Raw genomic sequence first — 13,768 nt, 5'->3', positions numbered from 1 at the left:
CATAGCGTAACCATAACAACGGTCATTTCGTCAGTTTGAGTTGAGGTGAGGTGAAATTTGGTTTAACGTCGCGTCCAATCGTCAGTTTGAACACCCTACTTCGTTAGAGACGTTTTCAAAGCTGTTCACACCCAATTTATATCCAAAGAAACCATTGGTAACATTAATTTTTAAAACAATTGTTTTTTTCTTCTGTATCATCATTGAGGCAGTGCTGTTACAAGAATTCAACAAAATATCGATGCTTACATTATGGACAAAACAGAAATTAGATTCTCACTTTTGCACCTGCTCGAATCATTTGTACGGATCATTGTTGCCGAAAACGCGGTCCTTTATAACATGCCATAGGGAATAATAGGCCATTCTCAATATTCGTGGTGATGAGTCGGGTGTCATCCGTACCTTTCAGTCCGCATTTAGCTGTTGTGAGATACTGAATGAGAGGCTGGCGCCATTCCGGACCAAACATCCCGACTACGACTGGAAGAACCTCGTCGAAGTGGCCAACATCTCCGGCACCGACCTGTCTGCCAAGCACAAGTATGTCGCCAATATTACCCAGGACGGTGCACACAACGTACAGCCTCTTAGAACAGGCTCACGCATTAGGACGCCCCTACTCATTGGCGATAAAGCCGAAAACCAAATTAAAATAAACCTGAATGAAAGATAACACTGAAAGAGAAATAACTGAAAATTTTACTGTATTTATTTAAGTAACGAATACTGTTTGATCTTCACCCCGATGACAAACCCTTTCCATGTGTTCCATGCACGAATCATAATGATTCTTCTGATATCAAAAATGATATCAACAGACAAATTCCCATTTTAATGATTGACTGCGTGGAAACGTCCTGGGTAAAAACCCTATGGACAAGAGGTGGTAGTATTTGTTTGTTTGTTTGTTGTTTAACGCCGCACTCAGCAATATTCAAGCTATATGACGGCGGTCTGTAAATACTCGAGTCTTGACCAGACAATCCAGTGACTGACATCATGAGCATCGATCCTCGCAATTGAGATACGATGGCATGCATCAACCAAGTCAGCGAGCCTGACCACCCGGTCCCGTTAGTCGCCTCTTACGACAAGCAGAGTCGCCTTTTACGGCAAGCATTGGTTGCAGAAGACCTATTCTACCCCGGATCTTTACGGGTCGGTAGTGTGTGTACACCGGCTACCAATAATTATGTATGTCATAGAAGAGAACTCGGTCGTCGTTTTTTATCGTGAACACATACATACAACGTGTACAGTTCTTGTCCATGTCACATGACATGTGTTGTTTAAACATGTTACCATAGCAATGGACACTGAGGGGCAGATAAATTATTAATATTCGTGTTTGCTCACAGGTCTCTGTGAAAGGTTAATATGTTATCGGTCTTCATCCGTCCGTCAGTCCGTCCTGTAGAGCCGAAAACAGTCTTACATTACATGTTCTACTGTTGGCTGAAACAAAAATCAACATTTCATTGTGAACATTTAAAAAAACAGCTCATTTTAGTGAAACTATTGACCATATTGTTTACCATTTTGTTTTATTCCGTTTTCAACTTCGTTTTGAGCAACGTGTTGTACCCATGGTATCTGCTGTCGATGTTAAATTAAGACCAAGAGAACTGGGCTCCATAAAACCAAACAGTTGTGTTCGAGGGAATTAGTAAATGTGGTCGTCACAAATCTAAACTGTAGTTTACTGTGTACCGCACAGTGTTATCATATCATTATTGCGATATATTTCACAAATAAACATGTGTCGTTATTTTACAAAAAGAAAAAAGACGGCTTGAATGAGTGCTTTATAACATTGTACCAAGGCGAGATGTACATGCAATCTCATTAAAATCAGATCTTAGTTCTCGCTACCGCTAAACAAAGATCTGAGGACATCCCATTACGGATCACGTCAGACCGACCTTGCGCGAACTTTGACCGACCAATGGAATGACCAATCAGAAGGCAGCTATCTCGTGCTTTACGGCACGAATTTCAAATTGGCCACAACGCTTCGAAACATATTTTGACATATTTCTCGATTGCAAATTTGAAACCTGAACAAAAAAACATTCTGGAATGGCTAATAGATGGTCTAGATTGTAAGGTTTCAGTCGTTAAACCCGTAACTATCGTTCTGAATACCCCATGTTAAAGTTTCCGAGGTAGCGAGAACTAAGGTCTGATTTCAATGAGATTTGATGTACATGTTGCAATATGGGGCACACTGGAGGTTGTGTGGAACTTATATAGTCTCTCTGTCGTCAGGCCAATTGTTCGCAACTTATTCTAAAACGATGAACAAGCAGATAAACAAAGTTGTTTGAATAAGTGGAATCAAACTTGTTTGGATAGCCAATTAGTTCGAGCCGAGCCTGTGTTTTCACTTCATTTGTTACCTGTCACCCAAAACGGGCTTCCACGGGTAATGTCGCTTGTCAGGGGATCTCTCCTAGGAGATATGGGGCGCGTTGCAGGCCACGAATCGCTTAGAGTAAGCAAATTAATCGCTCATGGTTGTAGTGAAGTGGCAGCGCAATGCTTTGCAGACCATTGTGACGTCGTCACTTACCATGACGTCACAATCATGTGTCATCACTAAGCTCCCTTCCTTTGAAGCTGGTTAGTTGTACTTTGTACACACAAGAATCCTGTTAGAACTGTTTACAAACTGAAAAGGTTGGAAGCATAATTTTGGATGATAAATAGAAGCTCGCATTCGTGTCATTTGATATGAAATAGGTCGTCAAAAGCCTCTCGGGCGAGATTCTCTATTTATTCGTCATACGTTTTTTGTAAGTATAAAAATACGTGATACAAGACAACAAGTTTCAAGGTGTGTCATTTTTATTCACAACCGAGTCTGCTCGTAAAGGCATCTTTAAATAATGTACGTAGATAAATATAGTTATTTGTGCTGTAAGTAGAAATAACTATGTTGTAATGTATGTATTTTACAGTAATAAGAGAGTATTGTGGTAATATTAAGTTCCTGTCTCCGCGAAGAGTTGCAATGAGCTCGTGAAGCCTTATAACGTTACGAGGTGATGTGCAGATTGAAACTGAAAGGGGAACTAAGAAATCGGTATGTACATAACGAAATTGTGAGATCAGTTGATTACTAGAAAAGATGCATGAATAATCAATAAATTATATTGAAACACAGTTTTAGGTTTACAACAAAAAGGACTGTTCAAAGGGTCAAAGCCGAGGTTCAGTTCTTGAGCCAAGAATATTTATGGAAGATGGTAGGAATTCGGTGTATACAACTTGGTATCCAATCCGCGCTTGGCAAGTAGATAAGACACAGGTCATGTAGAAAAAGGCCTTTTCTCGCGCTTATATAGATACAGCCAGCCTTCTCGAAAATGTCCAATCCTAAAATTTATCGAACGCACAAGCCTGTCATGCGCATGTTCACACAGGGGCGATCACTCTAAAATACTCTACATAAGTAGAGATCCACCTGCTGCTATTGCCTGCGATTCAAAGCCGGCCACTGCAACACTACTTATGTAATATTCAATATTTTACTGTCACTAACTTTTACTGACAATTACGAAATATATTTACGACGGTTTTTACTGCCACATAACAATCCGTATGTGATAACCCGACGCACTGCCTCCCCAGGTGGGTACCAAAGAAGCACGACGGCCCCGGGATGTTCCAATACTTCTCCTACTCGGCGGCAGTCACGGAAGTGGAGCTGGATGTTCTCACTGGCGAGAGTCAGATACGGCGGGTGGACATCCTGTTTGACTGCGGCGAAAGGTATGCAGCTGTTAAAGCGTTGTCGTCGTTACTAACTTCAAACTGCTTATATTAGTAAAGTTGAGGAGTAAGAAGAGGCATGGGCCTGATTGTGGGAGTGGGCGTGAGTGTTTGAATGTTCATAATAAACTGTCTGTCTGTCTTTTAAGGGTGTGGGCGTGGGAGTGAGCGAGGACGTGGGCGTGGGAATGAGCCTGGGTGTGGTAGTGGTCTTGGGAGTGAGCGAGGACGTGGGCGTGGGAATGAGCCTGGGTGTGGTAGTGGTCTTGGGAGTGAGCGAGGACGTGGGCGTGGGAATGAGCCTGGGTGTGGTAGTGGTCTTGGGAGTGAGCGAGGACGTGGGCGTGGGAATGAGCCTGGGTGTGGTAGTGGTCTTCGGAGTGAGCGAGGACGTGGGCGTGGGAATGAGCTTGGGTGTGGTAGTGGGCGTGAGAGTGAGCGAGGACGTGGGCGTGGGAATGAGCCTGGGTGTGGTAGTGGTCTTGGGAGTGAGCGAGGACGTGGGCGTGGGAATGAGCTTGGGTGTGGTAGTGGGCGTGAGAGTGAGCGAGGACGTTGGCATGGGAATGAGCCTGGGTGTGGTAGTGGTCTTCGGAGTGAGCGAGGACGTGGGCGTGGGAATGAGCCTGGGTGTGGTAGTGGTCTTGGGACTGAGCGAGGACGTGGGCGTGGGAATGAGCCTGGGTGTGGTAGTGGTCTTGGGAGTGAGCGAGGACGTGGGCGTGGGAATGAGCCTGGGTGTGGTAGTGGTCTTGGGAGTGAGCGAGGACGTGGGCGTGGGAATGAGCCTGGGTGTGGTAGTGGTCTTCGGAGTGAGCGAGGACGTGGGCGTGGGAATGAGCTTGGGTGTGGTAGTGGGCGTGAGAGTGAGCGAGGACGTGGGCGTGGGAATGAGCCTGGGTGTGGTAGTGGTCTTGGGAGTGAGCGAGGACGTGGGCGTGGGAATGAGCTTGGGTGTGGTAGTGGGCGTGAGAGTGAGCGAGGACGTTGGCATGGGAATGAGCCTGGGTGTGGTAGTGGTCTTCGGAGTGAGCGAGGACGTGGGCGTGGGAATGAGCCTGGGTGTGGTAGTGGGCGTGAGAGTGAGCGAGGACATGGGCGTGGGAATGAGCCTGGGTGTGGTAGTGGTCTTGGGAGTGAGCGAGGACGTGGGCGTGGGAATGAGCCTGGGTGTGGTAGTGGGCGTGAGAGTGAGCGAGGACGTGGGCATGGGAATGAGCCTGGGTGTGGTAGTGGGCGTGAGAGTGAGCGAGGACGTGGGAATGAGCCTGGGTGTGGTAGTGGTCGTGGGAGTGAGCGAGGACGTGGGCGTGGGAATGAGCCTGGGTGTGGTAGTGGTCGTGGGAGTGAGCGAGGACGTTGGCATGGGTGTGGTAGTGGTCGTGTGAGTGAGCGAGGACGTGGGCGTGGGAATGAGCCTGGGTGTGGTAGTGGTCGTGGGAGTGAGCGAGGACGTGGGCGTGGGTGTGGTAGTGGTACTGGGAGTGGCCGTGGTCCTGCGTGTGGACGTGAGCGTGGACTTTTGGTGTTTGATTGTGTATTTGTGTTTGATGGGTGTGGGTTTATGATTATGTCTGTGTGATTAAGGAGGTTTGAGGTATGGTAGAGTGGGTTGGTCGTATGTACTTTAGGGCAGGAGTGGTGTAGTTGGGTTTCGGACAGGGTTTAGCAACTCACATGTGTAAAACTGAACAAGCTTATACACTATTTTAGTTTCAAGCACAATTGCAAGGATTCCGGTTTCCGAAAGAACAAGCCATATCAGCGTGGCGTATTACACTAGCGCACTGCAAGGAAACTGCTTGTTCTTTAACGTCGCATTTTGGTAATGTTCTATCTAAATTCCTTCTAGAAAAGACAATCCATGCTTTGATGCTACTGTTCAAAGCATATTGAAACAACAAGCATCACCTGAACTCGCTTGATCTCAATTAGTGGAATGACTTTACACAGAGATGAATGTTTTGTTATGTTTCAGTCTGAACCCGACCATTGACATCGGTCAGATTGAAGGCGCATACCTCATGGGTGTGGGCGGCTTCATGTTTGAGGAGCTCAAGTACGACGCGGAGACGGGGGCTGTGCTGAACGATGGCACCTGGGTAGGTATCACACACAGAAGGCTATAGTGACGTATCAGGGCGTGGAGACAGGGGCTGTGCTGAACGATGGCACCTGGGTGGGTATCACACACAGAAGGCTATAGTGACGTATCAGGGCGTGGAGACAGGGGCTGTGCTGAACGATGGCACCTGGGTAGGTATCACACACAGAAGGCTATAGTGACGTATCAGGGCGTGGAGACAGGGGCTGTGCTGAACGATGGCACCTGGGTGGGTATCACACACAGAAGGCTCTAGCAACGTATCAGGGCGTGGAGACATCCCGCAGATGACATCCTAACTGTGTCAGCTGTCTGACGGGGTTAACCTCTTTGGTCATGTGGACAAGGCGTCCGACCTCTGATCAGATGGTTCGTGGTTCGAATCCTATCACGGGAAATGTTATTGCCGCTTCTCTAATGTGCTATTGTCTGTAGTGTACGCGATGGTTTCTGCCCCTTGAACAATTAATTCCAATTATTGGCAGGTAATTTGTTAGCCGTTATAGGTTAAATTATGCCTATTGACGGGTACAGCATTAGTATTTGTGGCTTTAACTTTATTGCGAGCATTCAGCTCTGAGCTCCAGATCTCCTTAGGCCTAAATTTGATCTCTGCCCGAAGTTTTTCCTTGATATGGGCATTCTGGAGTTTGTCCCTAATCTGCATCCCTAAGTACGCGAATGCCTGACCTTCCATGAGATGGTCAATAACTCCTCCCCAATGTAAACTGACTGATCCTCCCTCTTCTACCTTGCCACGTTTCAGATGAAAAATGTTGCATTTGTCAAGTCCAAAGGACATGCCGATGTCATTAGAAAAGGACTCGACAAGGAGAATCTGTTTTTTGAGTGTGGATCCTTGTGTGGAAGTTCAAGATCATCCATGTGAAGGAGATGAGTAAGGGGTGTTGGGGATCTGTGCTGAGGAGGTCCCGGCTGATATCCTTCCTTCCTCAATTCTCCTTATTATTATTTTTATTTTATTTTTTTTATTTATTTATCTTAATTATTATTATCATCTTCCGTCAGGAATACAAACCACCACTGGCAAAAGACGTCCCTATAGACTGGAGGGTGAAGCTGCTGGCAGAAACTCGTAACCCGCTCGGGATCAGAGGATCGAAAGGTGGGTCAAAAACAAGGGAAGTGCTGGGCAGGGACGTGTGAGATAACAAAGTACTATGTGGCGACGCAAATCGCGTGCAGTCACAGGCTCCTCTAGTGGTGGGTTCGATTCTTACAATTGACTTGATAACGACCCTGTGATCTGTCAGATCCACAGCAATGCTCATTTCAACAGTGCGGTACACACTCGCGGCCTACGTCCTTGGCATTTTCACTCATATGCCACTGAAATACTGATCACAACAGCCTTAAACGCAAGTCTGGGTACATCTACATGATACCGGATACCTATAGCTTATCATCATGTTTGTCTGCCCAACAACCAAACCCCTGTTACTTTAGCGAGGAATCTAAAACTGGCAGCTGAACAATTTAAAAACCGTTACTTAGGAAGGAGGACGTGCACATTCCTTATCAATATGGCGGAAGGTATCCAGTATTCTGTGTTCTAGCCCAACTTACTCACTGCTATAGATATAGAAGTGGAACAAACTCAAAGCAGACATTAAAGTTATTTAGAATGTGTACTTAGATGAAGTAATTTCCTTTTCATCACGTGGACATACATACATGGACGTAAGATGAACCCACATCCTTACGCTTATCGTAGGAGCCGACACCAAAACGACACCAATGGGTCGGGCTCTGTGACTTGCCTGAATGTGGCCCATCGTGTCCCGGTGACGTGGGAAGTGGACTGGCAACAAAATCTCTGCTCTTCTTCACAGCAGACGTAATTCAAAATTAAAATACCGTTTTTATTAGTTTCAACAAAATCAGTAACTGTACTCTCGTGTCACTGGTTCTGTTCTGGTTCATCAATCACTTGATTGTCTGATTGGTTTAAAGGCTGACGTCGCATGGCAGGGGTACCGCCGTGCTGCTTCAGGCAGTAAAAACTTATTTTTTTATCTAAATTGTATGAGTGCCGGGTGCTACCGGTATGGCGGGACATGTTTGCCCTTTTTGCGTCATTGCTGACTTTCAGCGGTCCATTTATAACATGTCCACAGCTATTTGCCCTTTACACCAAATGGAATCTGTTTCGGCAGAAAATATAGGATGGTTATTCTCTTTCATTGACAATTATATATATTATTATATACAATGTTATATATATAATTTGCTATGAACCACAAGCTGGTGGAATGAAACTGCAACATTGCTCACTGCGGCGTAATACAATATTCACTCACTCTTTACTTCTTCCTCTCAAAGCGTCTGGTGAACCCCCCATTGTGCTGTCCTCCGGGGTGTACTACTCCCTCAAACAGGCCATGGAGGCAGCCAGTCTCGACGTTACTGGCTCCGGAGACTTCCAGAAGTCAGGTAAATGCTGTAAAATCGCATTGAAACAGAAGAAACTGCCACACAGATTGGAATATTAGTTCGATAAGCTGTGAAACATAAGCACCATATCATTAGCACCTGTCCACCATATCCCGTTCATCTACAGGTGAATAAAACTATACAAAGTCAAACGTTAAGGTGATGAAGATATTTAGCATCCTAAACTGTCTTACACAGGAGATATCGCTAGGCTGAAATTAGGTGAAAATTGCTGTGCAAAATGAAACTGCATCACAATGCTTCGCAGACCACGATGGCGTCATTGGTCACCGTGACGTCACTATCAAATGACATCACTAATCTCTGCCCTAGAAGGTGGCTAGTTTTACACTCAAGACACTGGTTATTATTGTTGATAAACTTAAAAAGTTGGTAGAATGATTTTGGATGATAAATAGAGTCTCACCCTCGTGTCTTTTGTTGTCAACACTCGCCTGATAATGTAAATTATTCCACGGCAAGAGTTTATCGACTCCTGTTGAAATATTTGTTATCTAGAGACAACCGGGGGAGAGTCTCTACTTATAACCCACGCTGTACTACTTTTGATTCATTTATTGTGTTCAGCAACCCATGCCAGATCCGATGTAGAATAGGTGTTCAGCAACCCATGGAAAGGGGCGTATAACGGGATCGGTTGGTCAGGCTCGGTGACTTGGTTGATGCATGTCATCGTATCCTTTTTTCATAGATTGATGCTCATGATGTCAATCACTGGATTGTCTGGTCCAGGCTTGATTATTTACAGACCGCCATCATATAGCTGGAATATTGCTGAGTGCGGCGTTAAACAACAAAAGAATGAACGAAAAGCAACTCATGCTTGCCGTAAGAGGCGACTAACGGGATCGGGTGGTCAGGCTCACTGACTTGGTTTGATGCATGTCATCGTATCCCACTTGCGTGGATCGTTGCTCATGTTATCAATCACTGGATTGTCTGGTCCAGACTCGATTATTTACAGACCGCCGTAATATAGCTGGAATAAAGTGCGGCGTTAAACAACAAACAAACAAACATGTATAGTGTACATTAGTTTGCCATTCAGTTTGATTTCTCCAATAATTCAGGGGTCTCTATACTTAGATCGCAGGATGTCATGTATGCATGCCGGGAGTGATGCGGCTCCATGAACATATTTTTCACACTTTGTATTCATACGCATTTCATAGTGTCAGATGGATATAGCGTTATTCTGTTGATAATTCGTTAAAAATCATCGTTGGTAATTCAAAACTCGTTCCCATTTCATACCAAGTGTATGACCCGGTGAAATCAATTCTCTCTGTCTCTCGCTCATATAAAAAATATTCCACTCGCGAGATAAACTTGATATCAATGGGAAATTGGTTTTGGTTCACCTATAGAACAGATTACCACAACTTCATGACGATCACAGGGTAGTGTGACGTGGTTTACAGTTTGTGCTACTGTATTCTAAATGTAGGACCTCTTTTAATATCCTATAAACCATATGCACGTCAATGATATGGACCATATCAGAGCAATAAGAATATGTTATGTATGTTTGAAGATCAATTGATAATACAATATGATGTTAAAAGTGAACACATGTACATATGGGATTGATACATGTGGAGCAGATATATACCGACATCGGATAGAATAGAATATGTCATGTGTCAATATGTACACATGTACATATGGGATTGACACATATGGAACAGATATATACCGACACCGGAAAGAATAGAATATGTCATGTGTCAATATGTACACATGTACATATGGGATTGATACATGTGGAACAGATATATACCGACATCGGATAGAAAAGAATATGTCATGTGTCAATATGTACACATGTACATATGGGATTAATACATGTGGAACAGATATAGACCGACATCGGACAGAAAAGAATAGGTCATGTCTGTGGGAAGGTACCTTGATAATACATGATTATGTTTAAAGAGTGCCGATCTACACATGGGACAGATACATCCACGAGATAAATATATATAGGAAGAACAAGCTGACGAAGGAAATAAAAACATAGTTTTGAACAAAAATTATCTTTTGTTTTCCAACTGTTTCAGTTGCACCGTTGACGGTGGAGAGGCTCCGCCTCGGGTGCGGCTTCAACATCGACAAGATGACGCTGTAGGTGGGAGACACAATTCAACCAAGGAAACCTTTCACTAAGAGAAAGTACTCTGACTCGTCTCTCTGTCATGTTACAGGACACACCGTCCTAGACAATCGATGCAAGTTTGGCATAATATTAGAGTTATGGACGATAGGTAAAAATCGTCATTCGACGAGTTCATTGTTTGTTGAAAGCCTACATTTTTGCGCTTAGTTTGTTATGTTTATAATAATAAAATAGTTTCACAAATTTCACAAATTTCTTAAATACATGTTATGTTGTAATGATTTGTTTTCTTTCTATTCTATATATTAGTTATTGAGGTTATGAAAATGTCATGGATAATATTGCTATTCGTTCAACTACACATACAGTCACTCTACGACACAGTTTACACTAGCCTCACGATGTGCACGCGTAATGGCAATTCCTCCGGACAAGTATGCATCAGCACTAAATTTCCTTTAAAATCTGCATGTTCAAAAATCACAAATGTTAAACCATTTCAAAGAGCTGAAACAAATACATTATTAAAATTGTAAAATTTACAGATTTGAAAGAACAATGGCATTGCACAAAATGCTGTACCAGCTTTAGCTTGTAGTAACGGCATTTTCTGGTAGCGTTAGAATAGTCAATTTGTATTTATTTAGGAAACGAGTAAGTTTTATGTTCAATGGGTATTGACAGATGTGCCATTGCACTGGCAAGTTGAGAGCCGTTACTAATGAGATTGGCCAACAGTCAAAGTGGTTTCTTGTATAGTGTACGGTGAAGTGGAACCAGACCCGTTCTCCTTGACTATGACATTTTCATTTGTGTACATGCTTGCATAATTTTTTTGCAGTTGATCGCGTTATCCTTCTGTTTGGATTTGAATGCAACCGATATATATATAGCAATACTCGTTAAATGTATGGTTTAAAATTTCCAAAATAATTTACATGACGTAAATTGAGGACAATTTGGGATTGGTTGAGATACCAAGTCTTGATAATGAATGATACATCCCCCACTGTATTGATTTTATAAAGTTTAGCAGTATATTCAAGAATAATTTGTTATTGACCGTTTCTGTTATACATGATTATGTTTGTCAACATCCTTATATAGAAATAAATATTTATCAATAAAAAGGGCGTGTTTTATAAGTATTGTTATCGATAAGTCGTTACTGATTTTGCGTCTCGATCAACAAGATCTGAAAGAAGATTCGTGTATAACAACGTGCGCTACACAGACAACCTTCAGTAAAGGCGGGGTATGGTGAGGACGTGCTGGCCTTACGAAGTCCTGTAATAACATTTTAGTAATACGGAACAGTTCCCACGACTTGCAGAGCAACCTTGTTTCAAGTGGAGTGATGACATAGCCTAGAAGTAAGTGCGTAATTACGCCAAGAACAATATCGGGATTGACTCCAGTCATGGGTTCTACCAATGCACAGAGGAAACCCTTGATATACAGTTTGGTCAGTATTGCCAGCCACACTGCCAATAGAACATTTGGAATGTTGCCGCCCCAAAACAAAATGCTGCTTGAACCATGTTGTCATATTAGTGTACGTCAATAGGGGCAAGGGGACAAGGTGGAGAAAATGGGTAAGTTGCGTTCTATGTTGACAACAGAAATGAATTGAGATATAATTCAGTGTACCTGTCACCTCTAGTCTCCCAGACCCAAGAGAGAAAAATCCAAAAGGTAGTCCAACTCATGTAGAAAATGATTTATGTAGAGAATGATGTATATCTTTACGGTTGTATGCTGTATCGCATACAACATGTACAATATGATAAATCTCACTGTATACTGACCGAAATATTCAAAAGGCTTGTACATTACAATACGTATATGTATATGATATTGGTGTATCAACTGTGTAAATGGGTCGATGGTCGATGTGCAGGCGTTATCATTCCTCTCCGTCGCATTACGAACCTGTCCTTATAAACTGTGACAGCATGGCCAATAACACTTCCAAATAATTCAGCAATTTGCGTCGGGTCTCTAGCTGACACTTCAGAGCACTTGTGCTCCCAATCTATTGTCACAATTTAACATGATATATTTCCTTCTTTTCTTCCATAATGAGATCTCGCAAATTGTTAATTTGTTCAAAAGAGTCGGCGTCATCCACGGAATAACCGAGAACAAAGGCATCCCCAATGTCGATTTGTCTGAGAGAAAAGGTAAACCAGTCGTCTTAGATGCCTATTCAGACTTGACCATATATGGTAGCAAATCTTTCTTGGGCTGGTTGCGTTGGTATGCTGATAGCACCTCATATACGTCATACGCGGTTCAATGTGTCGAGCGTGAGATATATTCATCTTGCAATTGCACATGGACAGTAGTACTTAGCAGGTGTCGTTGCGTCGAGTAGTGCAGCTGACATGGACGACAGAAGACAGAAAACCAACAGTGAAAAGCTTCGTGTTGTAGTGATGGGAAGTCCAGGAGTCGGCAAAAGTCAAATGATATCAACATTAATTTCAAAACAAAACGTCAGTGGCCTTCCCCACAATATAAAGGACTACTACCAGCACACCTTCGATGACAAAGGCGGCAGTATCAATCTAGAGATTCTGGATACAGAAGGTGACCAATGCTATCCAGGGCTCCGGAGGCTGACTATAGCAACGGGGGATGCCTTTATTCTGATGTATGCCATCAATGACCGGGAATCGTTCCATGAACTCAACTACTACAGGGGTATGATAGAGGAACGCAATGGACTGGGGAAGACGCCGATCATGGTTGTGGCCAACAAAGTCGACATGAAACTTGTGAGAGAAGTTCCTGATCGAAATACCACAGAGGACATCGTAACAAAAGACTGGGAACACATGTTTATGTCAGCTTCTGCTCTGGACGACGTCAGTGTGAATGAAGTGTTCAGAGAACTGGTTCGTCAATCGAAAGCTGTATACAAGGAGAGATTCCCTTGCACTGAGCCGAGAAGAATGACAACTCCCAAATCTCTCCTTAAACATCTGCGTGACAAATATAAACTCCGAAAGCAAAACTCCATGTAGATAGTCTCATAAGCAAGGTAATGGCGACAAAGCTTGAATGTTTCGATACTCGTTTCTGCCTTGTCATTTTGGCAGCCTTTGCATGTGTATTTTAGATGATTGTAATTAGGAAAAGCATCCGGTACTGTCAACGTGAAAAGACATATTGGCAAAAGATATCTTGGATGAAAAGAAATATAATTGATAATAATATCCCACTTCTTGTCGGAGTATGTAACGATAGGTCTACACTTCCGAGTGAACACATTGGGGTTATCCGTGCAGAAC

At 43.4% G+C, this 13,768-nt stretch overlaps 2 protein-coding genes across 5 annotated transcripts in view; both read left to right on the top strand.

The window, feature by feature from the left end:
• Window positions 1-11,602, top strand: part of LOC124142280 (indole-3-acetaldehyde oxidase-like) — a 48,809-nt gene extending 37,207 nt beyond the window's left edge. For all 4 annotated transcript variants that reach the window (XM_048392749.1, XM_048392751.1, XM_048392750.1 and 1 more), the window contains 6 exons: window positions 413-543; window positions 3,637-3,777; window positions 5,756-5,879; window positions 6,911-7,007; window positions 8,225-8,335; window positions 10,417-11,602. In XM_048392749.1, the coding sequence (XP_048248706.1) occupies window positions 413-543; window positions 3,637-3,777; window positions 5,756-5,879; window positions 6,911-7,007; window positions 8,225-8,335; window positions 10,417-10,484 (672 nt within the window). In that variant the 3' untranslated portion in view covers window positions 10,485-11,602. The remainder of the gene's footprint in view (window positions 1-412; window positions 544-3,636; window positions 3,778-5,755; window positions 5,880-6,910; window positions 7,008-8,224; window positions 8,336-10,416) is intronic.
• A 1,257-nt stretch (window positions 11,603-12,859) lies between these two features.
• Window positions 12,860-13,501, top strand: LOC124142354 (ras-related protein Rap-2a-like). The gene has a single exon (XM_046510775.1). It carries the CDS (start codon window positions 12,860-12,862, stop codon window positions 13,499-13,501), a length of 642 nt encoding a protein of 213 aa, XP_046366731.1.
• The last annotated feature ends 267 nt before the right edge of the window (window positions 13,502-13,768 follow it).

The sequence above is a fragment of the Haliotis rufescens genome, unplaced genomic scaffold, assembly GCF_023055435.1.
Source record: "Haliotis rufescens isolate VD_foot unplaced genomic scaffold, xgHalRufe1.0.p SCAF_11, whole genome shotgun sequence".
Lineage (NCBI taxonomy): Eukaryota > Metazoa > Mollusca > Gastropoda > Lepetellida > Haliotidae > Haliotis > Haliotis rufescens.
Note: the sequence above shows the minus strand (reverse complement) of the source record. Positions and strands in the feature narration are given on the sequence as shown.